Raw genomic sequence first — 25,719 nt, 5'->3', positions numbered from 1 at the left:
AAATTTATTTGGATGATACAGTTAATTTCCATTCCATGTTATACTCATTATTAGCAGATATACATAATCCAGAAATATGCAGCTATTTAAAACATAACTACTGACAAGCCCTGACGTGGCCAACTAGCACGCTGACACCAGTGCAGATGTGACTGCAATGAGTTTTGTTTGTTTTTTTTTTTTTTTTTTTTTTGAGACAGAGTCTCGCTTTGTTGCCCGAGCTAGAGTGCCGTGGCGTCAGCCTAGCTCACAGCAACCTCAGACTCCTGGGCTTAAGCGATCCTCCTGCCTCAGCCTCCCGAGTAGCTGGGACTACAGGCATGCGCCACCATGCCCAGCTAATTTTTTTTCTATATATTTTTAGTTGGCCAGATAATTTCTATTTTTAGTAGAGACGGGGTCTCGCTCTTGCTCAGGCTGGTCCCCCCCTGACTTTGAGCGATCCACCCGCCTCAGCCTCCCAGAGTGCTAGGATTACAGGCGTGAGCCACCGCGCCTGGCCCTGCAATGAGTTTTTGAATTTAAGGTGGGGAGGTAGAGAAGTAGAGCCCATCCCTGTTTTTGTTGTTTTTAATTTAAGTGCTACAAACAATCCAGAAGAACAAAGCCTGTACGTGCAAATCCATAAAACCTAGATAGAAACGACTTAACTCTCCTGACAGTGGAAATTTTCCAGTAGAAACAGAATCCCGGCCGGGCACGGTGGCTCACGCCTATAATCCTAGCACTCTGGGAGGCCGAGGTGGGTGGATCGTTTGAGCTCAGGAGTTCAAGACCAGCCTGAGCAAGAGCGAGACCCCATCTCTACTAAAAATAGAAAGAAATTATCTGGCCAACTAAAATATATATATAGAAAAAATTAGCCGGGCATGGTGGCGCATGCCTGTAGTCCCAGCTACTTGGGAGGCTGAGGCAGGAGGATTGCTCGAGCCCAGGAGTTTGAGGTTGCTGTGAGCTAGGCTGACGCCACGGCACTCACTCCAGCCCCGGCAACAGGCAAGACTTTGTCTCAAAAAAAAAAAAAAAAAGAAAGAAAGAAAGAAAGAAAAGAAACAGAATCCCATTTTCCTCACAGCAAAGCTGAACAGAATAAATTTGTTTTGACAATTGTTATGACTACCAAGAAAGGGAGGAACTTTCTAAAAGGAAGATTTCTTAAATGTGGATTTACTGTAAACAAATTTTACTCATTCACTGCCACAAGTGGTAATTGCTTCGCATGCCTCCCTCGTCTTCTGTAATTGTCTCCATCCGGCAGTTCTGTCAGATGCTGCGGGAGGATGCGCAGCCTTAGTCTTTCCCATTGGCACCCTTAGTCTTTCCCATTGGCACCGACGCTGCTTCTAGCTTTGATAACAACACAATATGATGCCTCAGAGGCTAAAGCGACGTTAAGGAGCCTTGCCAAGCAGAAGGCTTTATGCTGCGAAGTGTTGTAACAACAAGCAAACACTGCTTTCCAAGGAGCACTTCGCTGCACGGAAGAGAGTTCTGAATTATTTCTGAAAGTGAGAAAAGCCCCATCCTCTGGCATTGGATGATCCTCCATTGCCAAGATGGGAACATACTTTTCAACAAATCTTCCCTCTAACAAAGAAAGAAACAGCAGCATAAGTGTGAGGCAACGTCTATAGGCCGGTTGGAAAAGGTCAGAAAAAGGCGATTTTCTTCCCTGATCAATTTCAAATGTCCTCATTGGACATTTGTATATGTACATCAACTTAACCGTTGACGTAAGCTGGGCTCTCATAGTATTTTGTAAAAGGTGCATGGTGACAATAAATGGGGTCAGGTGTGTTGGGTGCAAGGTTAACGTCCTGTCAGGCAGGTAGGGCCAGACGGAGAGCCAACCAGGAAGTACTCAAAGGTTGTCTTCAGGGTCTCTGTACCTTCACACATGGCCCCCAGATTCCCTTTTCATTCCTCCTTGCCCTGTTCTTCAAGGCTAACCCCACCCTCCACCCCAGACCCAACCAGCTCCTAGACAGCCTGGGCAACCTAGCAAGACCCTGCATGTATGAAAAACAGAAAAATTAGCTGGGTATAGCGGGGTGTCTGTAGTCCCAGCTACTCGGGAGTCTGAGGCAGGAGGATCACTTGAGCCCGGGAGTTTGAGGTTGCTGTGAGCTATGATGAGGCCACTGCAGTCTACCCTGGACAACAGAGTAAGACTCTATCTCCAAAAAAAAAAAACAGAAAGAAAAAGAAAAAACAAATCTGGTTTTTCACCACAGATAGTTTGAGAATCACTGCTCCATGTTTCCCTTTCTCCGCATCAAAACCAGTGCCAATGTGCAAGAGTCTGTGAGAGGGGAGATGTGTATGGCAGGGGGAAGGTCAGCTACCCCCGGATCAGAAGGCAGCCTGGGACCCACGTGGCCGCAGGCTCTGCATTGAATTCTGGCTTCAGGACTACTGCTTTGGCTGAGTTAAAATACAGAGGCATAATACAATCTGACATTTCCCTGTTGTTTCAAGCACTGAGTTCTAGGATTGCATAAAATCTAATTAATGAAGCCCCATCTGTTATTCAAATAAAGGTATCTATAAGTCATCAGGTGAGGATCAAAACCGGGATATACATAGAAAAAAAATCAATACCTAACGGCCCAACAAGAGTAAATGGCTAAACAAAGCAATCAATACCTGGTATAGCAGCTGCATCAACACCAAGTAGACAGTCAACTGGGCAGCATGGCAACTGCCTAGACACTCAGAAATGCATGCAAAATAACATCTCTATTTACTGCAGTAATGTTTACAATGGTAAAAGGAAAAAAACAGAAGAAGAACTAGATATTAAATAAAGGCTCATCAACGGAGAGATGGTTGAACAATTTAGTGCAATGCCTTCATTTCAAAGATTGCATGAGATCTCTCCTAGTTGCCCTGGAGGGATTTCACAGCATTTTGAAAAGTATAAAAGCAAGAGGGAGAGGTATTTGTATTTTAAAAATGAAACCCTATCCCAATATACATCGGAGGTGAGCTATTACTTCAAGTGAGCATCACAGGATAGATAAAGGACGGAAGGGCTTGCACAAGCAAGCACTATTAAAGAATGGCCATCAAAGACGGTGATTATCTTGAGGGCAGGTATTCCTGATGATTTTATTTTCTTCCTTGTATGGTTTTCTTCCGTTTGAATGTTTGTAATAACCAAGTATTATTTATATAAGGAAAAAAAACAGCAAAGCTAAACCATCCACGTATCCTAGACACCTTCCTCATTTCCCACCTCTACCTCCTACATTCCCCTCAAGCCAGGTCCTCCCCTCTGACCCAGCCACACCATTAGTTAGTTCAGGCTCTCATTGTCTCGAAAGGCCTCTGCGTGGAGGCCAGAGTGACCCTGTATAACAAGTATCAGTGCTCGAAGCTCCCCTGCCTGAACCTCTTCTAAGGCTTCTGATGCCCAGAGCAGCATTTGTAATCTTTAGCCCTGCATTTTACAAACCTTATCTACCTGCCTCTGCTCTTCCCTGAAGACTCCTTCAACATCTTTCCCTTCTGCATCCACCCCAGCATCTCTCCTCCTCCTGTTTTCCCATAAACAGTACTCTGTGCACACTTCATTATCACACTGAGATTATTTTTAATGATTTGTTTTCTCTCTCTCCCTCCCTCCCTACAGTATGAACTATTTGAGGGCAGGACTGTATCTCAAATGAATGAATGAATCTGTAAAAAGTAGAACCCAAAACATTAAATACAAATGCATGTCAACCAGATAAAATATCTCTATAAACATCAAAGAAGAGCTGAAAGATAAACATTTTGAAGTTCGTTTTCTTCTTTTCCCACAAATGGGTTGAGAGACTTTTTAAATTTATTGCCATTCACCTAATGAATAGTTTATACTCAGATTAACAAACATTAACTATAGTGTAAATCCCTATAAAAATAAAACAATTCTAAAAGGAAGCCATTTTACCCTTTTTAAATAAAATAGAAGTCCAATACTCTTCCTAACACCATGCTGGTTCTAGAGGCAGTGTGTCTCTCAGCAATAAAACCCGGCCCAGCTGCGTGGTTACTCACTGGAGTTGAGGAGGATTATGGCCTTGACACAGAGATACTCTTTGTGTTGGAGTTTTAACTCTCGAAACCTTGAAGTCGTTGCCAGGAGCATGTCAAAGATTTCCAGAATTCCTTCTACGCATTTCCCCTCATCCCTACAAAAGTTCATTTGGAAATTTAAAGAACACAGCTTCAGGCCACCATCGAAAAACAACAAGGAGTGTTTTATTTTTAATCTCAAATTTCATCTTATAATGTGTTATAATTAAGATCTTGTTGATTATAACAAAATGTGAATGAGACCTTACTTAGCAATGTGAAATTACTAAAATTATCTTCATATAAAGACAGGGCATTTCCTATAAGTAAATATGCACATAAATACTATTTAGGCACAAGTATGCATTGGAACTACATTTTCCTTCTACCTGTTCACCAAATGTTTTCTCACAAGAACACCTCTTCCGCTGGTTATTTTCTTTCTAAATCATTTCAGTCAACCAGCCCACACATGACACATATTACTAAAAGACATTCCATGTTCCCCATCAGGAAGTGTTACTGAGTAAGACTGAGTGTTACAGAAGCAAATAGCCCAAGAAGAAATAAACCTTCATATCTAGGGTTCAACTCTCACCTCCTGGTGGTCACTTAGAAACTGGTGTGGCAACTAAGAGACATTTACATGTAATTTGAAAAAAGCAAATAAGACAAAGCAATCATAATTAGAGAAGACGGATTAGGCATGGAGATGGGGAAATCTTTTACTTACTGGAGATTATTTTTAAACAAATGTCTCAGACAAACTTTGAACCATATAAATCAGAATTCTTTTCAAAACCCCTTATAGAAGTAAATTTTCAAATATACTTTTGAAGTAAACTATTTAAACTTTATCTAGAAAACACCAGCTTCTATTCACTCCAGTCAGACATATTATTCCACCCCACTGCTCCCCAAAATTTTCTATTATTATCAGGCACAGAGTTATCGGAAGTCCTTGACAAGGAGTTAGATGACTTTGCAGTGAAACCCTCGTTCACTCCTGAAAGCCTCAGCACACAGGCAAAGGCAGTGGGTTTCTGCGAGTTCCATTTTTAATCTCTTTAGCGGTCCTTGAAGGGAGCTCAAGGTCCTCAAAGAACTGGCTACTTCCCTCTTCCTTCCCCCAACACCAAACCAGGACATTTCTAGCGATGGTGGTATTTGGGGGACGAGCTTCTGCGGAATTTAAATGAACTGACACCACTAGGTACCACCAGTTAATCCTGGGGAAGCCTTTCCCATTAGGTGCCACAGCTCACTGGGGTCCTGCATTCCAAAGCAGTGGCACTTTCCCACCCCCAATCCCACCCCAGACTCTTACAGAGAGCTACAAGCATGCAAACTGCTCACTGACAAACGAACATGGTAACTTCAGCAAACAGTTGCAATTTTCTGTAAGTGCACAGGTTAAGTGACAAAACACCGGTGTCCCACAGAAGTCACTCATAGGGAAAGGCCATGTTGGAGAATCAGAACCCCGGGCAAAGAAATCTCCAACCCTCCCCAAACCACCTCCCTAGCTCTAGGCTCTCAGGCAGACTGGCGCAGGCATCCAATGAGGATGACATAGGTCCTGCACGTAGCCGACACACAAGAAACATTTGTTCACTGAATACCCCTTGTGCCACATCAAGTCACTTTGCCTGGAGACAATTAATTATTGGTTATTGTAACTGTTGGGCTTGAAAACGTTTGATACCAAGAAAAGCTGTTTTTCAAATATCTCTGTGGGGCAAAAACAAAAAATCCACCAACTCCTGCATTGATGGTTTAATAGTCTGGCTCTTTACTCTTCTGTGAGTCTCCGAGTCTGACGTGGGATTATGCACACATGCATACCACCACCACCACCGCCCACCCACCCACACACACACTCTGTCTCAAGTGGTATGGTAAGGGGACCCATCTGAAATCAATCCCATGTTCTATAAGTTGCCACCTGTGCTTAAGAACAATCCCTAAATATTGAAATTGATATCATTTCCTCATTAAAATACATGCAGTTTTTAATACAAATTCATATTTCAAAAATAGAGGGAGAGTTTACATACTGGGGCATCTTAAGAACTAATAAATGCTACAACTCACAGTAATCAGAGTATATATATCTCATGGAAAAAGGGAATTTCTAAACAGAATCTAAAGAACTACGTCTGAGTGCTGTCTTTTTAGCAGGTGTGACGGCCAACCATTTCATTCGAGGGGTGGCAAAGTTAGAATATTTTTATTCACTTCACAGGCTGTAGAAACCAAATACATTTCTACAAAATAAATAAATACAGGGGCAATAAAGTACAATACCTCATAAATGACAACCTAATAAACTTCTACTTTCAAATGAGTTACACAGAACAAAGTGAGGAAGGACCTTAAAATAACAAATTAATGAAATCTGTTTCATTTATTTTGTAATTTTAGATTGAAACTGAATTATGAGTAAGAAATTAGAACAGCATTAAAGGAGTTAAAGACAGAGGACCATGTGATTTGAATGTTAAAGTATTGAAACAATACATCGATCAAACTGACCTACTCATAGAAATTTATTTTTGCGCACTATTTGTCCATAAACCAGTACTACACAAAATTTAATAATTACACGTGGAATATCTTATTGCCACTCTTTTATAAAAGAAAAATATTTTTTGATACCAACACCAAAGTTTTGAATGCATGGGCCTTGCTTTGGGGTACAGTATTTTGTACCTACATATGTATCTGCTGGCAGCACACACATGGGCACAGCCCACAGCTGACCTCTGTATGTGTGACAATAGGAATGGGGGTGGGGTGGGGCTGAGGATGGGGGAACTTAATAAATACCAAACTGAAGTGAAATTACCTGGCTACATAGAGTACATTAAAATTTATATGTGAAAATTCTGTGGCTACCTTTAAGAAATTCAACATACAAAATAACTAATGTAAATGCAAACTTGGTATATGTACAGATACGATTCTATGGAACTCTATAAATGTCTACAAGGGGGGCAAGCCCAGATCCAAATTTCCTCTGACTTTTTAATAACATTTAACATCAGACAGCTTCTTGTTGATGCTAAGGACATGAAGATGCCTTAGCCTATAAGATTTTTTTAAGCAGTAGAAGCTGAGGTTCTGTGGTAGATCTTCACATGAATTTATGATTCTAGTAGTTACTAAAAGAACTACCTTGTTAGAAATAAGCTGAGATAACCGGATTTTCCTCTCATCCTCAGTAGGTTCAAGTTTTCTTGGTGCAGAAGCCTCAACAAGAATAAAGGGAAACAGAAATTATAGTCTCAGTATCCACAAATAGGCTAAATTAGTTGTATTCACGCTTATTCAGTCATAGCATCACTCGAAGGAACGTTGGTAGGACAATCCAGCAAAAACAGTTACTTTGAAGTAGTGTGAAGGTTATTTATTCACCTTGCCAAAAACATTCATAACAAAACTCCTTTATGGGGCATGGTCCCTGACTTTTTGAATAAGCAACTGCTCCAGAAACATATTAGTATCTGTTACACACAAGTACATTTATCTGTGTAAGAGATGCACTAAGTAACTGAACTATCTTAGACTTGAAATTCTAGACTTCACAAAGTCTATGTGTTAAAAACAACACTGGGGCCCAGGCAAGGTAATCCCAGCACTTTCAGAGGCCAAAATAGGAGGATTGCTTGAGGCCAGAAGTTTGCGGCCAGCCTGGGAAACACAGCAAGACCCCATCTCTACAAAAAATTTAAAAATTAGCCAGGTTTGATGGTGTGCATCTGTAGTCTTAGCTACTTGGGAGGCTGAGGCAGGAGGATCACTTGAGCCCAAGAGTTCAAGGCTGTAGGGAGTTAGGATCACAGCACTGCACTCCAGCCTGGGCAACAGAGTGAGATGCAGTCTCTTAAAACACACACACACACACACACACACACACACACACACAAATACTAGGGATTGCAACAAAAAATAAACACCACTAGGCACTCCAAAAAATGCCTGCTCCGTATGAATGCATTTACAATTCCCAAGAATTTCTCTTCTATACTCAACCAAATATATTTGATTTTTATGTTGTAAAATGTAACACTTTCAAATATTTATAAAGAATAATGTAAGTCTATTAAAATAATTTGTAATATCCTCTAACATTTCTACAGTGGGCTTGGTGGTGTGCACCTATAATTTCAGCTACTTGGGAAGCTAAGGCAGGAGGATCACTTGAGCTCAGGAGTTCAAGGTCAGCATGGGCAACACAGCAAGACCTCCTCTCAATCAACAAATCAATCAATACAAACTTGTAAGAAAAATAACTTTTTTTCCTTCTATTATGTGACTAAAAGGTAGGCCTAACATTTACCCAGAATTTGTGTCCATTTACGCAAACTTACACATATTTATGGAAATTAAAGAACCCGTATCAGAGAAAGGGGAGAGTTGATTATACTAAAAACCAGGAATGAAACAGTAACTGAAAATAAACACAAAATTTGTCATCGATTCAAAATAAATCCAAAAAGTGAAATAATTTAATCTCAATTTCTGCAAATTTATTGGTTCATCAAGGGATGGACCGTCTTCCTAGCAGTAACTTCTAGGAGAATTTTATGTGTATATTTATATGTATGTATAAAAGTGACATAAGTGGAAAATAATGAATGAATGAATGGGAGCAATGGCCTGCCTGGGTGGTTGGGTTTTCAGCTTGCCTTGCAACATGGTAGCTGAGATGACAGCAGGAGTGGGTTTCTGCAGTGGGCAGAGAGTAGAATAGGGCTGCTCTAAGACGAAAGCATAAAGTAGATAGATAGTTTGGCCTCCTCTGTCCTCTTCCAGTTCTCTATCCCACTAAGAGTCAGTGTACTGTTGTCCATAGGAGTGTGGACTTTACAGCCAGACCCCCAAGTCCAGCTCTACCACTTGCTACTCTGTAACTGTAGGCAGGTTACTTAACCTTGCATTTCTGTATCTGAAGGATAGGGATGATAAATGGTGCCTACCCACAAAGGGCCGTTTGGACGACTAAATGAGCCAACACGTGTCAAGTGCACACACAAGCCAATAAATCAGCTATCTTGATTGTTACTAATCGGTCCGATGCTCTGCACTGCTCTGAGCTTCCAGAGCCTCAGTCTATGGTTCACCACCTGGGCTTGCTCCTGCTTGAGCCACATGCCATGCTCCCCATGCTCTGGGTCTTCCCAAAGACTCTGTCCAAAACACCTCCATTACTCAGAACAGTACTCTCTTTGTCAGTATTGTTATCCATGGCAACAGGCAGAACGGGCGCTGATACCTTGGGGTTTCACTCTCCACCAACATAAGGTGCACCTGGGGGTCTTCTGATGATCTAAAGTGATAACCGGATTGTAACGCAAGAGTTGGGGCAGGTACTTCCCATTCATAATACTAGGCATCCTCCCACTCTGTGCACAAGGTCTTATGTGGGTGAACATTCAACACTGGCACTTTGTCAATATAAGGGGCATGGAAATCAACTTCCATGGAGATTTCCAAACTGTTCAAATTCACATCAATAGAGTATTCTGCTTCTCCTGCTAAAAAGCTTGACAGCTGTATATTCCAGCTTGCCTCCACAAAAAGTTCACCTAAGTCAATTAAAAACTGGTTCATTGTGTCATCTTTAAAAGAAAACTAAATGCAATCAAGTTATGGCATCAGCACCATCGTGTTCCAATTTCTGTTAATTTCCCTTTGGTTTTGATAACCACTCCTTTTACCCCTATTGCCAAATATGCTATATAGTAAATGCATTGTACTACATACATGTATATAGTACATGAAAATAAACTTGGTAGATTTGTAAGAATTTTATCACCTGCCCACATATTAATAGCTCAAGATATAATCAGTTCCTATAGATGGAAAAAACAACAGAATAACTTAAGATTATAACCTGAGAATGGAAAGTCTATGCTGACTTGTATACTTCGTGGCCACATACCCTGCAGGACACAGTCCCGTTATGGCCCTGTCCTGTACATGCTGCTGCACCACAGAATAAAAATGAGTTACAGGACACTGAATCCTTGTACCCAGGCTCTCTCCTTCTCTGGTTCTTGACCCAGTGAAGGAACTGATGACATTTTCTTTCTTCAATTGCCCTTCAGATATGAGATTTTAATTGCAGCACCCAGGACTTTGTTCCCACTCACTAAGCCCTCACTCTAACAAGTTGGAGAAGAAACACAATGTATTTTTTTTTCTTACCTGTCCAGAACAAGGTCTGGAGCAAAGATGAGCTTGCCAGGGTGGTCAAGTGAGCGCCACATCAGCCCCACCATTAACACCTCCATCCAGCAGCTTTCCAAGAGCCGCACTTGGTCGAACAGGCTGAGCTCCACAAAGCCTACGGAAAGCAAGAGGCCGTGAGACACACCCACCCTGCTCCTCAGCTCCCTGTCTATGTAAAGACAGAATGGTAAGTTTTAAAATGCTAAGAAAACACAAACAATATATTTTAAAGATGTGATTAAATGCTGATTAAAGGAAGAAAATTTTGAACTTAAGTTGTGCAACTCACAATTTCTAATCTTGGACCCCTTCTAGAGACAAATATATGTCATTTAGAATTTATGAAGCACCAATAAATAACTGGGCTCATTCAGCTCCCCAGGCAGATGCTGGAGAAAAACAGAAAGCCAGAATCGATCTTTGTTAGCTTAGCCATATCCTAATAATTCCTCTGCACTGCTGAGAAAGATAATGCTCGGCTGTCAGTCGAGGGGCTGTCTGTCTCACCTAATCCACGACGGGGCCCAGGAGGGGTGGGAGAATGAGACAAGTGGAAGCTGGGGCTGGGGGGCATGAAGAAAGTAGTGCCAGCCCCTGCTGAAAGTCAAGGCTTCAACTGAAATGGGTTCCCTGGTTGCTTAAAATTTCCCATTCAGTGTTAGGATTATTCTTTTGGGTAGAAGCGTTGCTTCTACATGAGTCCATCTCAAAGAGTAAATATACCAACCAAAGCAGGTCCTGATAACCTAATAGCATGCCTTGTTCACAGAACTGGAAAGAAACAGGTAATCAACCTCTGGGAAGGTGAGTAGTTCAAAAGCTAAGCAGACACAACACCAGGGCTTCCTCTACAAGCTGTGATAAAAGGAGGGGTCAGTGTAACACAAATACAGGAACAGAAGGCTCAGCCTTGGAGTGACATGGGCTCTGCTTGGACCCCATCAGTCTCTTCCTAGCTGGTTATTTATTTATTTATTTATTTATTTTGGAGACAGAGTCTCACTTGGTTGCCTGGGCTAGAGTGCCATGGCGTCAGCCTAGCTCACAGCAACCTCAAACTCCTGGGCTCAAGCAATCCTCCTGCCTCAGCCTCCCGAGTAGCTGGGACTACAGGCATGCGCCACCATGCCCAGCTAATTTTTCTATATATATTTTTAGCTGTCCGTATAATATCTTTCTATTTTTTAGTAGAGATGGGGTCTCGCTCTTGCTCAGGCTGGTCTCGAACTCCTGAGCTCAAACAATCCACCCTCCTCGGCCTCCCAGAGTGCTAGGATTACAGGCGCGAGCCACCGCGCCCAGCCCCTACCCTGGTTATTAATCTCCTTTTAAGTCTTTTTCGTTCTATGAAAAATAGGGGTAATAATTTCTACCTCTGAGAATCTCCTACAACTAGGATCTCTTATCATCCTTTTTACAAATGAGGAAACTATGGCACAGAGCACACATGTGGTTCAAGTCTTTGAACAATTATAATGTAAATCTGCGTAAAGGATAAGTTACTGCAATGATGAATGTAAAGATAGATACTTTCCAAAGCCACAGGCTATGCTCAGTTCAGGTTCCTGATATGTACACACCTACCAGTCTCACCCACAGTTATAGACAGTAAGCCTACATGAGAAAGAACAAGCTTTTTATTCTTGTAGATATTCAACAAGATCAAGGCTATATGACATTTTAATATATTTTTCTTGGTTTGGAAAATGACTATGTAAGCTGAAAGAGGGGAAAAAAGAAATCACACCTTCAGCCTATGCCTAAGTTTTTTGAAAATCTTTCCAAATACCAGGCCTGAAGAGGGCCTCGTGCGACTTTAGAGTTCAGCCGTGTTGCAGCACAGAGAAGCCGCACAGCTGTCAGCAGTAATTAATTTCACCACCACTCTCCACACGCGGTCCTGCAAAACAGTGTTTGAAACACATTCAGAGTAAAAACTAGAGGACAGTGCATCAGTATCGTCTCCTCTGGGAAACAATGCTGGCAAAGGTGAAGACGCTAGACAAAACCAAACCTAACTAGAAACCAGAAAATCCTCAGGAAGCTCAAAAGGAATGGACCAAGGCCAACGAATGACCCCAAAAGACACCATCACCCTGGGCCTTGGTTCCCCAGCTCTTTACCCCCAACTGCTCCTCCCTCAGCATCCCACCCCTCCTAATCTCTACAGTTTGCCTAAGGCAGGTGCTGCCCCCAGGCCGTGGGACGGTCCCTGTAGGGCCTCAGAACCTTGGAGGGAGACCTCATTTCTGAGACAATTGAAAGGAACTGCATGCGGAAGCTTTGGGGGCGGGGCGGGGGGGGGGGTGTTGCCATCCTAGGTTAGAATGCTAGATTCACTTCTCCACAGAAACACCCATTCAAAGGACAGTTAGTTGGTAATAAGCACAATATAGTACCTCAGGTATATATTACTAATACAGTGGGCCTAGGGAAGTGATCACCTTACAGGATGGAAAACGCACATTCCAAATGCTAACTCATGAGTAACTAAGCCCTTTTCTAACTTGATGGCATTCTAGGTTTATTGGCCCACTGATGCTTGATGTTATGTCAACTGCTAATTTGCTCTATTTGTCCATCTATATTTATTTATGTACAAAATACTGATTCTCTATTGGAACAACATTTTACAAAATACTATTTAGCATCTGACAAAACTTTCACTTTCATATTAGTCACACCGTACCCCACCCCACTCCCACCTGACCACACCCCTCCTCTCAAGGTGAGGGGTACACAGCCAAGAGACAGGTCAATATGGACCCCATATTCCTTCCTTTTAACCATGTTCCAGGTCCCCCTAGAATTTCTTGCCCAAATGACTCCAAGTTCAATTCCAGAGCCTGAGTGAGTTTCCTCCCTTGGTCCATCCTCCCAGATCACCTCTAAGCATGAGAGGTGGCCAACAGACAAATCTGCAGGGGATGCAGACAGGATGGGGTGTGTGCAAGACAGTGTGGGATGGATAGGTGTGCAAAAAAAAGGGAATCAGGAATAGAAATGGCCAGGTCGTGTACAGCTCTTCCCGCACTTTCACATCTGGTATAGAGCTCAGAGTTCAAGAATTCTAAATCAGAACCTGGCCTTGTTGAAGGTATGTATGTCAAGATAGGAGGGAAGAACATATTTCCTTCAGAAATTATAAATCAAGTTGTCAGGCCGGGTGTGGTGGCTCACACCTGTCATCCTAGCACTCTGGGAGTCCAGGCGAGAGGACTGCTTGAGCTCAGGAGTTCAAAACCAGCCTGAGCAAGAGACTCCACTCTCTACCAAAAAGAAAAAAATCAGCCAGGCATCATGGCATGCACCCATAGTCCCAGCTACTCGGGAGGCTGAGGTAGGAGGATTGCTTGAGCCCAGGAGTTGGAGGTTGCAGTAAGCCACGATGATGACACTGCACTCTACCCAGGGCAACAGAGTGAGATTGTATCTCAACAAAAAAATAAATAAATCAAGCTGTCAAATTGTTAACTATCTAGGCATATTTTATGGACCTCCACGTGATATACTTGCCCTTTAAATATTAGGAGCAGGCCTTTCTACAAATAAATAGAAGGCAAATACCCAGAAAGCCCTACCAGGAATTTTCTTGGCCCAGCTGATCATGTGTACCAGTTCCTTGTCGGCCAGCTTGGTCAAGGACATCATCATGGAGGCCTCAGTGAAGGGCGAGCTGGGGCGGCTCACCAGCACGTTGGGCGGCTCTGCCTCCAGCAGCGTGAGCACCAGCTGCTCCGGGCTCAGGGCGCTCAGCAGCAGCTCCTTCACTCGGGGCACGTGGCCACCGCCCTTCTTGGCTTTGCTCAGGCAGTGCAGCTGCTCATCAGAACTTCTCTGTCTCCGCACTACACGGTACCCACACCTTTCTCTCCGGGAGCCTGAAGAGGAAAGCAGATGGTAACACAGGGCTTCTGACCCAGCACTGAAGCTCCCTGCATCACCAGGGTAAAAACGAAGCAATGATATCATCATAGAACCTGACGCCATTCTCAGAATGTGCCTAAGAACAGAACATGACTTTTATTTTCCGGAGCCTATGGGGCATGTACCAAAGATTATTGCAGTTGTGACTGTATTAGCAAAATCCACAACAAAACTTTGAAGGAAATTTTTAGGTCTTCATTTCAAGGTCATCTATGGATACCAAATCTTTTTCTCTTTTAAAGAATCTTGACAGATCTCAGTTTCCCAACCATGAAATTAGAAACTTTCCTCAAGTAGAAAATGGGGAAAATGTAGGACTTCAACATTGACATTTCCAGTTATCAAAGAATATTCTTTTATAATACATTCTTAAAATGTTTATATGCATGTGTATATATATTTTTTCTTTTCTTTCTTTTTTTTTTTTTTTTTTGAGACAGAGTCTCACTCTGTTGCCCGGGCTAGAGTGCTGTGGCGTCAGCCTCACTCACAGCAACCTCAAACTCCTGGGCTTGAGCAATCCTCCTGCCTCAGCCTCTCGAATAGCTGGGACTACAGGCATGTGCCACCATGCCCGGCTAATTTTTTCTATATATGTATTTTTAGCTGTCCATATAATTTCTTTCTATTTTTAGTAGAGACGGGGTCTCGCTCTTGCTCAGGCTGGTCTCGAACTCCTGAGCTCAAACAATCCGCCTGCCTCGGCCTCCCAGAGTGCTAGGATTACAGGCGTGAGCCACCACGCCCAGCCCCTATATCTTCTTAAACACTTTTGTGGTTCAAATCTATTTAAAATTTTATGTTTATTTGTATCATGTGATATTGATATTCATGCTATATTTTTCCAAATAGATGTAAAAATTTGCCAATACCATTTATTGGATAAGCTTTTCCCACTGATTTAAAAATGTGTTGTCATTTAATTGTTTGTAAAAGTGTCTTTTTCTGGATTCTCTACTCTGTTTTATAGACCTATTTTTCTATTCCTGTGTTAGTACCAAATTGTTTTTGGACACAGAGATTTATGGACCAGAACATAATGGGATAATGTCTTTTAATATGGTATTTAGAATTATATTCTCAGCTAAACTATCATTCAAGAATGAGGATAAATTAAGGACATTTTCTTTTATTTATAGATTGAGAAGATACATGACGCACAGTCCCTTTGAAATAACTGCTATACTGTGTTCTTTGGGATAGAGAAATATGAACTAGAAAGAAGCAATGAGATTCAAGAAGCAATGATAAAAAAAAAATTGGTAAATATGAGATTAAATCTAAAAAAGCATTGAATAAAATGATAATAATTAATTTTTATAGATATAGAAACAAGGTGAAACCAAATACCAGATAACAATACGTAACATGAGAGAGTAATGATTTTGGCTAGAATTTTCTAAGATTCTTTGTTTGACAAGAGAGACGCTTAAATTCTCAAATTAATCAAGACATGTTAAAAATAGAAATGGCACCCTAAAAGAATTGAAGTGTATATTTATGACTTCCAAACTAGTAGAAGAAAAAGAAAACATGAAGTGTGATCAACTCCTAAAAGGAAAGAAGTAGCAAATGCATGATAAAATTTTTAAAAGCCAAAAATAAGATGATAGAAATGAACCCAAATATCAGTGATCATGATAAACAAAAAATGAAATTCACCATTGAAGAGTGACTCTGAAATCATATATACATTTTTAAATCTAGACATAGACTAGTTATAAGAGAGAAAAACTAAAGGTAGAAGGATAGAAAAATATATAACAGGCAAAAATTAACCAAATAAATTGAAGATAGTCTATCAACATCAGACAAATAAACTTAAAATCATTATTAGAGATAAGGAGACTAACCTCTAGCCTATAAAAAAGATAAATATTTCTAAACTCATATACATAAAAACAACAAAACACAGCCTCTAAATACAACATAAAGTGATTGCAAGAAAAAGAAATTGACGAATACACTATTATAACGGGATATTTTAACATAACTCTTTCAGCAACTGACAGAGCAAAGAGAAGGGGGAAAAGTGAGAATGCAGAACATTGAAACCATATAATTAACAAGCTTGATCTACAAAGACCATAGATATTTGCATGAATTATCACATACTAGCTCATGAAGGAAATCTTAACTAAAATGGATATCATATAGATCATATTCTCTGACTACCAATACAGTAAAGATGGAAATCAACAGAAATATAACTTCCAAACCCCTAAAAATTTGAGCACCAAAATTTTTATAAATATTCATTGGTCAAAGATAAAAATGTAAAATGGAAATTAAGAAAGACATGTTGTAAGTCAGGATATCATTAACATGGGTACAACTGGCCGAGCACAGTGACTCATGCCTGTAATCCTAGCACTCTGGGAGGCTGAGGCAGGAGGATTCCTTAAGGTCAGGAGTTCAAGACAAGCCTAAGTGAGAGCAAGATGCATCCTCTACTAAAAAATAGAAAAAAATTAGCCAGGTGTGGTGGCGAATGCCTGTAGTCCCAGCTACTAGGGAGGCTGAGGCAGGAGGATTGCTTAAGCCCAGGAGTTTGAGGTTGCTGTGAGGTAGGCTGATGCCAGGGCACTGTAGCCCAGGTGACAGTGAGACTCTGTCTCAAAACAACAACAACAACAACAAAAAAAAAACATGGGTACAACTTTTATATGAATTTCCTCCCCCCCAAAACCCCTGTAAGTTAAAATCTACAAAATGCCTAGTTTTTATACTCCCACCATTACGTTTGTTCACTAAAGTCAACTGTCTACATTTTTAAAAACAAATATTAGTTAGAAGGTATGAATAAATTTAAATTATTGGCTAAGAAAATTTGTCAGAATTTCCTCTTAACCTTGGCTAATTATAGTAGAAGAGAAAGCTTTATCCATTCAGGAACATTTGAAGCAAACTTTTTACTAAAAGAATTAAAGGCCTAAAATATAAGTCATTTTATTAGTAATCAAATAGAGTGCTATTGATATTTAAGATCAAATATACACCCAGGATAAAATGGAACAAAATGTACAGTTTAAGAAAGCACTTTTATGATCACACATTTCTCTTTTGTAGAGTACATAAGGATAAGGAATTTACAAAACAGATTTAGATACTCAAAGTTAAAGATTTTGAATCCATATAAATTTATTTGACAAACTTTCACTGACCAAATCCTATGTTCTAGGCCCCGTAGCGAGTTCTAAGGATTCTAGGCTCAATAAAGGCCTCAAGGAACTCACGTTTTTCTATCAAGAACATTTCTGGTGTTATGGCTTTGACACTGTGACCTCTGAGTGAGCTTATCAAATAGGAGTGTTCCATATCAGGCAGTGATAAACAGCCCCAGCCAAGAGATGAGTGATGATGATAATGGCAGTGATAAATGATAATAATGGCAATTAACATCTACTGGAAGCTTCTGTGTACAGTACATAATCTCATTCTTACAACTGCTCTAGAGGAAAGGAGCTCTTACTATCTCCAAAGTACAAAGGAGAAGGAACCAGGCACAACAGAGCTCAAATAACTTGTCCAAGGTGGGAAACCTAGACAGTAGCAGCAGCAGCATCTAAACCCAAGCAGTAGTCTGAATCCAGAGCTGGTGCTTTTAACCACTATTGAATCCACCTACCCATCAAATCCCTCTCATGGAAGCATATACAGCAGGTGAATAAAGAGATGGCATCCAAAAGATGCTGAGCCATTGTCCCAACCCAAGGATATAGACCAAATATGTGGCCATTCAGATTGTTTTCCTATTTACAGTTCTGTGTATCCTTATAAGGAAGCTTTGTGCCTGAAATTAGTCTATGTGGGTGTCCTCCTACCATTTAAACAATCGTATTAATACTTCGATGGAAAAGATCAGAAATACAGAAGAAAAAGGTGATAACAGAAGAGACATGATTTCTGAATAAAGGGGGAAGAAGAATGGAGGAGGAAGACCCAGATGCAGGTAGAGTCCCTAATCCTCCAAGACTGGCTAGAAGGAAAAACGTGGAGAGAGGCTTTTTGGGTTGGGCAGATGAGAAAGTGGTGGGAAAGGAGACAGATATAGTTAGGAAAATTCATTCCTACTGGTCTTTCTCTGTGGTCAGAGAAGGGCAAAATATCCAACTGTGTGTGCACATCAACCCATTTCATTTCTTCTGTAATCTCCAAAGAGAATCTTTTCTTAGAGGGCCCTACCCAGTGGCTTTCTGGCTAACTTCAACAACCTCTTCTTTCCTTCCCTTTTCCATGAAAGATTCTTTAACTATGTATTTGTACTCCATCTCATGACACTGTATTGTATCAAAACTTGTAACTTAGATGAGCTTTTCAATGAAGGAAGGAGAAAAGAAGAAAAACTAAAATTGAGAGCCAGACACTGCTAGGTCTTCACGTATGTCTTCATACTTTCTCCTCACAAACCCCAGTGAAACAGATGTCCCTGTTCAGAGATAAGAAAACCGAGGGCCGGAGAGGTTAAGTAGTTTGAGCACAGTCACAGTCAGCAAGTGATGAAACAAAAATGAGACTCAGTCTCTGGGAGTCAAACCCTGACACTCTTCCCACCACACACACTGCCTTGAACCATGAAGGTTACAGCTGTCCAACAGATCCTAGTATTACACAACAAAAGCATTCCTATCCCAAGAATAAATTGGAAATCAATTTTTAAAAAGACACACACTCACTTAAAATATTGTTTAACTTAAAACATAAAACATTTATTTGCAGTCTTTTGTCAGAGGGCCAAGGCTTTCCTCTTTAAGCACCTCTGCCAAAAGGACAAGTCACTTTTCTGCATAAATCACACCCGTAAGATGTTATCTCCGGATTTCCTGTTTCAGCTTGTTTAAAACACAGCAAGAACCTAGACACTTCTAAGGAAATCTGAATTCAGAATCTTATGATTATTTTTCTCCCAATCTTACCCATACCTAACTCAATAACGATTAGTCCTTTACAGTTTTATTCAAAGCTTTCAAATAAGCTTTCACAGAAACTATCTTTTCCTACTCAAATTTCCTGTTTCATAAATTACAATTAAATTTTATAATGTAACAAATATTATAAAATGAGTAGAGAAATAGGTTTGGAGAGAAGCCCACTGGTTTCTGATAAGGATATAACTGAACTGGTAAGAACAGAAATTTTTAAGAGTCTGAGAGAATAACCAATACACACCATGAAGTATGGGCACTGGCAGGAAAAGGAGAACATTAGTGGCACTAGGAAGCCAGAGAAGTGTGATCAAATTAAGAGAACTTCCCAGCCTGAGCTATAGCAAGACTCCGTCGCTACAAAAATTTTAAAAAATTAGCCAGATGTGGTGGCATGTACCTATAGTCCTAGCTACTGAGGAGGCTGAAGCAGGAGGATCACTTAAGCCCAGGAGTTTGAGGCTGCAGTGAGCCATGATGCCACTGCACTCCAACCTGGGCAATAGAGCAATATCCTGTCTCAAAAAAAAAAATAAATAAATAAGAGAACTTCTGCTATAATTCTGAACTAGGTGGTGGTTCTCCTCTATTGAACACACAAGGACAGAGAGTGTTCAAGAGGCAGAGCTACTAAGAAATTGCCAGGGAGAAAAGAGACTTTTGCTTTAAAATTTTCAAATAATCACAAAGAGAGAAATTACAACTAACCACAGGCAAAATATTGGCTAGCAGAAGAATAAGTATGGGCAGAGCTGATATGAATGTGTATAAATAAGCGAGTGTGTACAGACAAGTGAACCAAAAGCTACCCAGGCGGAGAGAGCAGCATGTAAGTATCTTTGTCAGTTCTTACAATAAAGTGCTCACTTTTCTTTGCATTTTCATGTGTGTATAAAAAAATACATATGTATAGGTGTATGTGTGTATATGTTATATATACATCTATATATATATATCTACCAGAACAAAATCCATGCCCTATGTACTTTTCATGGTTCTATCATGTTTCTGACTCCTATATATATTTTTCACACTTCTAGAAAGCTAGTGGAAGGATAGGTATGAGTCTTCCCCGTGGTTACCCACGTAATCCATAAGATATTCTGCTTTCTTGTCACAAGCTTTAACTGTAGACATTCACCAGGACTTCATCCTTAGAACTGGACTTTTCAAGGTCTCAAGCAGGTGGTCATCCATCCCTGTCCTGGCATTTATTTCAGTGGCTAGAAGTCCCCTAACCCATGTATTAGCCTATTCTGTTGCCAGGCCACTTGAATCATAGAAAGTTCCCCACATTGGGCCACAATCTGCCTCCTGTAATTTATTTCCATTTACCCCAGCTCTGCTCTCTTTAGCCACAGGGGATGTCAATGCCCACCCCCCCAACGTGACAGCATACAAATACTTGAGGATAATCACCATGTTCCGAATCTCCTCCTATCCAGACTACTTGTCCCTGATTGCTTAGAAGACACAGCTTTCAACATGGCCCCCATACAATAGAAGGGGAAGCAAGCACTCACCACACTTCACCATTCCTACTTCATAGCACTTCCGAAGTCGGCAGGCCTGGCAGCTTTTGCGCCGGTTCTTATCTATTGTACACTGATTTGTAGCTGGACAAATATAATCATTATGTCCTACAGCAGAGCAGGAAAAAAAAGGAGGTTATTTTTACAATATCTTCGTTAAATCTCTTCCTGGCCAATAACCCTAATAACACTACCCAGCAGAGAGACAGGGGACATCTTAAAGACAGGTGCAAGTACAAAGGCCAAAGATAAGCCACATTATCACCTCATTAATGAGTAAAGGAGAACTAGAAATATCTCAATATCCTATTTTTTTCACTGATAGGTTACTATCTTCATATTCTTAGAATTCTCAAGAGACATTTAGAAATAGTCTTCTTTGGACATGGAAAGTGAGAGTCGCATGAATGGATTTGTTCCAAATCACAGAACTCCTTAAGAGTTATACTTGTATATCGAGTCACCAAATTCAACTATTTGTATTCTTTTACATATATTCCTCTTTGGGATTTAATATGATATTTTTATGGGAATTCATAGTCAAATAAGAGAACTAAACCAAAAGGAACAACTAAAGAAATTAGCAATCTAAATAAGAACAGAGGTACTGCTACTTGACAATAGTTGTGGTAGGTTAGATTATTGTTCCCAATTCGTCACTCTCTCCCTCAGCCTTGTGACCCTGCAGTGCACTAGAGTGGGCAGAGTATACTTCCCCACCAACCGATGTTGTGCTTGACTGTGGAACTAACTCTCCGTACCCAATGGCATGTTAATAAATGTGCTACTCCAACAGTTTGGCTTGGCCTCTTGAGCTCCTATGAGGTAGTCATCGGTGCAAGGGGAACGTGGGGACATGTGGAGTGGAGCTGAACTGAACCCAGAGCCACGCCTTATGAAGCAGAGCTACCCTAACCAACTTAAAGACTCATAAGTACAAAAAATAATTCTCATAGTAAGACACTAAGAGTTTCAAGTTCTTAGTTATACAGCAATCCCTAAGACAATGGTACTTTTCCTAAGTCCATTTTTCTGCAGAAGGACAATGGTATTTTTAATTTTTTTATGCAAGGAAAAGATAAAAATATTTACATTTCAAAAATTAGTACTTCAGATGCAGTATGGAGAACAGATTACAGGCAGCAAAATTGAAGGTGGCCGGGAGACCAGGTAAGAACTTGCTGCAATTGTGCAAATGAGAGCGGCTGTCTGGATTGGGTATTGCTAGGGAGGGTGATGCAGCTACTTGGGTCTGAGACAGGCTTAAGAAATAGCAATTATAATAGATAAAAAGCAACAGAATAGGGTATATTTAGGTGCCTTTATTTCTTAATTGTGCCTCTCTGATAAACAATATGGCCTGAAGTTCTTACATTAAGCCTGTAATGGGCCAGAATTTCAGTGTGGAAAATGAATGAATCTCAATTGATAAACAAGTCATAAAATGAACAAGTCATAAAAGAAACAAGTCACAAAAGAACATCTAGGAGAAATCTCATATATGTAAAGTTTAAAAACAGAGATGAATCTATAGTGCTTAGGGATACCTGTATAAGTGGCAAACCATAGCAAGGAAGGTAAAAGATAGAACTGTCTCACCTCTGGAGGGAGAGAAGGAGCTGTGATTGGAAGGACCACCACAGCGATTGTGGGGCGCTGCTGTATTCTATTTAGTTGCCTGAGCACTAGTTAGAGGAATTTGCTTTATAATTATGCTTTAAATTGGACATGCTGCATGCAGAATTCTACATGTATGTTAGCATACGACAATAAGTTAATTAAAAAACTAACTCCAACCTTGTTATAGTCTTCCCAATCTCTTAAATCTGCATGGATCTCTCTCACATAGCAAAGATGTGTGTGAAGTGCGACCATGTTTTACAAGCTTTTCTCAGGCTCCTTTTCTTCTATTACACTTATTAACTACAGTTAATATCTTTTATTTCAGACAATAGCATATCTAGTATGGCCACAATTTATCTATCTTTGATCTACCCTCTTTCTCTCTGTATCTCTATATATGAGGACAGAGAGCTAGAAGGCTCATCACCAACCAATTATTTCTGGGTGGTAGAATTTGGGGCTGATTTAACTTTCTTCTGCATTGTATTTTTCTGCATAGTTTGGATGTTTTATCATGAGCATAGATCATCTTTACAAAACTGAAGTGTTTTGTTGTTCTTAATAACGCTGCAGTGAGCAGGCTGACGAGGGTGCCTATGCAGGGGAATGGGGTGGGTGGTGGTAGACCCTGAGCAGGGTGAAGAAGGCTTCTCTGTGGGACAGTGCAGGGCATTGAAGCCAAAGTGGGGTAAAAAATGTGTCCACTGGAAAGAGGGACAGTGACAAAAAAATTTTTATCACATAAAAGTATTAATCAAATAAGTAAATATATTAAGGATCATGGCACCCAGGTTCTTTATGGTAAAGAAAGGAGACACAAATATGGAACACGAGAAAACTAGAACAAATCTTGTGGTATTGAATTGGAATCAAAGATACTGGGGTGAATATATGGTTTTCAATACATATATATATAGAAACAAATGTATATTATACATACATAATATGGACATATATATATATGTACAAATATATTCCCTTACTATCCTCTGAGAGGGCCCAGGAACAGGACATCAGTAATGAGCAAACTATCACCCAGATCTTGGTTTATAAATATCATTTTTGCCTAAGAATGAACAAGGCTCCATGGAAAAACAACTTATTCCAGGACTGGGGTAGATAAAGTACAGGATAAGCCTGAAACATCTTACAATGCCAAGAAGTAAAGGAGTGCCCAAAGACTTATGGGTACATGTCAAGAAAGACACAGAAGCCAGTTTAAGAGGTTTCTACTAGCAAAATCAGAGATCATTTGGACATCAAAATAATAAATAAGGATACTAACAGATAGTAACCCATTGTAAAAAAGAAAAATAGGAAACCATAAGTTATGCTGATATAAATTAATTAATTGAAGGTTTAACAAGGAATAGGATAGTCACATAGTCTCGAGGGATCTCCTAACAAAAATACTCATTAATTACAAAGGGAAAAGGTAATTTTAAAGTCGAAGCCTGGCAGACATCACTTTAACCAAATATCAAAGTGAACATCACTAGTAATGGGACAAATTGAAATCAGGTACCATATGAAAGGAGCTAGCAAGAGGAACATAGCATCACTTCTGTGATAGTCCTGCCAATAACGTGTACGCTGAATCTAGTGACGAGGAAACATCAAACAAACCCAAAATGAGGGACATTCCACAAGATAACTGGCTTAAATCTTCAAAAGTGTCAACATTATGAAAATCAAGGAAAGACTAGGGAACTGTCCCAGACAGACAGAGGCTAAACACAACTAAGTGCAAAATGTGATTCTGAACTGTGAGGGGCGCTGTCATGAAAATTGGCAAAATTTGAATGGATCCTGAAGATTAGACGGTAGTAATGTAACAATGCTAATTTCCCAATTTTGACAGCTGTGTTGAGCTATATAGAAAATACATGTGAAATTATTTGAGGGTAATGGGGCATAATGTCGGCAATTCATTCTCAAATGATTACAGGAGAAAAGGTTCTTTATAAAAAAGGTTCTTAATTTCTGTAAACTTGAAATTCACTTAAAAAAAATATTTCCATTGGCTTCCCAAACAATATAGCTGCTTATTCACTCAAATACAGATAAATACAACTAAATACTCAAATACAGACAGATTGAAATATATGTTTTACATTATTGCTTTAATTCCTGAAATTAATATTCTTTTTCCAATTCACCAGATTTTAAAGAACATTCCCCAAAAGACATGGTTTTGTGTTTGGTCCATAATCAAATTCTATAATTCTGTCCAATTTTAGGTAGATTCCAATAACATTTGTTCAACAAAACACAATTGAAATTCACTTGTTGGTAGCTTTACCACCATGTCCCTGCATTGGTCTCAAGTAACAGCAAAGGTACGGACTACACAGTTTTAGGAGTAGTGACACACCTCCCCGCAGAGATGCAAAAATCACTCTCCATCCATGACTCTCCCTAGGGCCACATGCAGGAAATAATGCCTGCCCAGCTTGACACACCATGTGTGCTACCTACTGATTTCCAGTACTTTTCATCAACATTTAATCATATAACCTTCCTACAAAGAACTAAGATCCTCTTTTACAAATGAAAAAAATTTAAGCTCAGTTCAACAATCTCCTTAAGGTTATCCTTTTAGTTTTTTATAAAAAACACAAATAAATAAAGACCTAACTTTCCTGATGTAATGACTATTAGAAAGATTCCTTCCAAATAATTCTTAGGTTTAACAAAATCTTTACTTCTCTTAAAGATGGGAAGCTATGTAATAAGATTATTCTAGGCCAGGCACAGTGACTCATTCCTATAATCCTAGCACTTTGGGAGGACAAGGCAGGAGGATTGCTTGAGGCCAGGAGTTCAAGACAAGCCTGAGGAAGGGTGAAACCCCATCTCTACAAAAAACAGGAAAATTAGCCAGGTGAGGTGGCGTGTGCCTTTGAAGGCTGAGGCAGGAGGATTGCTCGAGCCCAGGAATTTGAGGTTGTAGTGAGCTATGATGACATCACTACACTCTGTCTGGGTGACAGAGTGAGACCCTGTCTCAAAAATAAATAAAAATAAAATTATTTGAACTTTCCTATGGACAAATAACAAGAGAAAAATGGCCAAGATCTTTTTTTTTTTTTTTTAACTTGTACTAGCAGGTATAAAAGGCATAATAAGGCCGGGCACAATGGTTTATGCCTATGATCCTAGCACTCTGGGAGGTCAAGGCAGGAAAATCACTTGAGCTCAGGAACTGAAGACCAGCCTGAGCAAGACAGAGACCCCATCTCTACTAAAAATAGAAAAAATTAGCCCAGCATGGTGGCACACACCTATAATCCCAGCTACCTGGGAGGCTGAGGCAGGAGGATCACTTGAGCCCAAGAAGTTGGAGGGTGCAGTGAGCTATGATGATGCCACTGCACTATAGTCCAGGGCAACAAAACTGAGACTCTGTCTCAAAA

General features: G+C 40.2%; 1 protein-coding gene across 2 annotated transcripts in view; it reads right to left on the bottom strand.

Moving 5' to 3' along the window:
• Positions 1–25,719, bottom strand: part of ESR2 (estrogen receptor 2) — a 47,911-nt gene that overhangs the window by 14,176 nt on the left and 8,016 nt on the right. For both annotated transcript variants that reach the window (XM_045565895.1, XM_045565899.1), the window contains exons 3-6: positions 20,672–20,788; positions 13,878–14,177; positions 10,273–10,411; positions 4,042–4,175 (exon numbers count right to left, since the gene is read on the bottom strand). In XM_045565895.1, coding sequence (XP_045421851.1) covers positions 4,042–4,175; positions 10,273–10,411; positions 13,878–14,177; positions 20,672–20,788 — 690 coding nt within the window. The remainder of the gene's footprint in view (positions 1–4,041; positions 4,176–10,272; positions 10,412–13,877; positions 14,178–20,671; positions 20,789–25,719) is intronic.

This window comes from Lemur catta, chromosome 1, assembly GCF_020740605.2.
Source record: "Lemur catta isolate mLemCat1 chromosome 1, mLemCat1.pri, whole genome shotgun sequence".
Classification (NCBI taxonomy): Eukaryota; Metazoa; Chordata; class Mammalia; order Primates; family Lemuridae; genus Lemur; species Lemur catta.
This window is presented reverse-complemented; position numbering and strand designations above follow the sequence as displayed.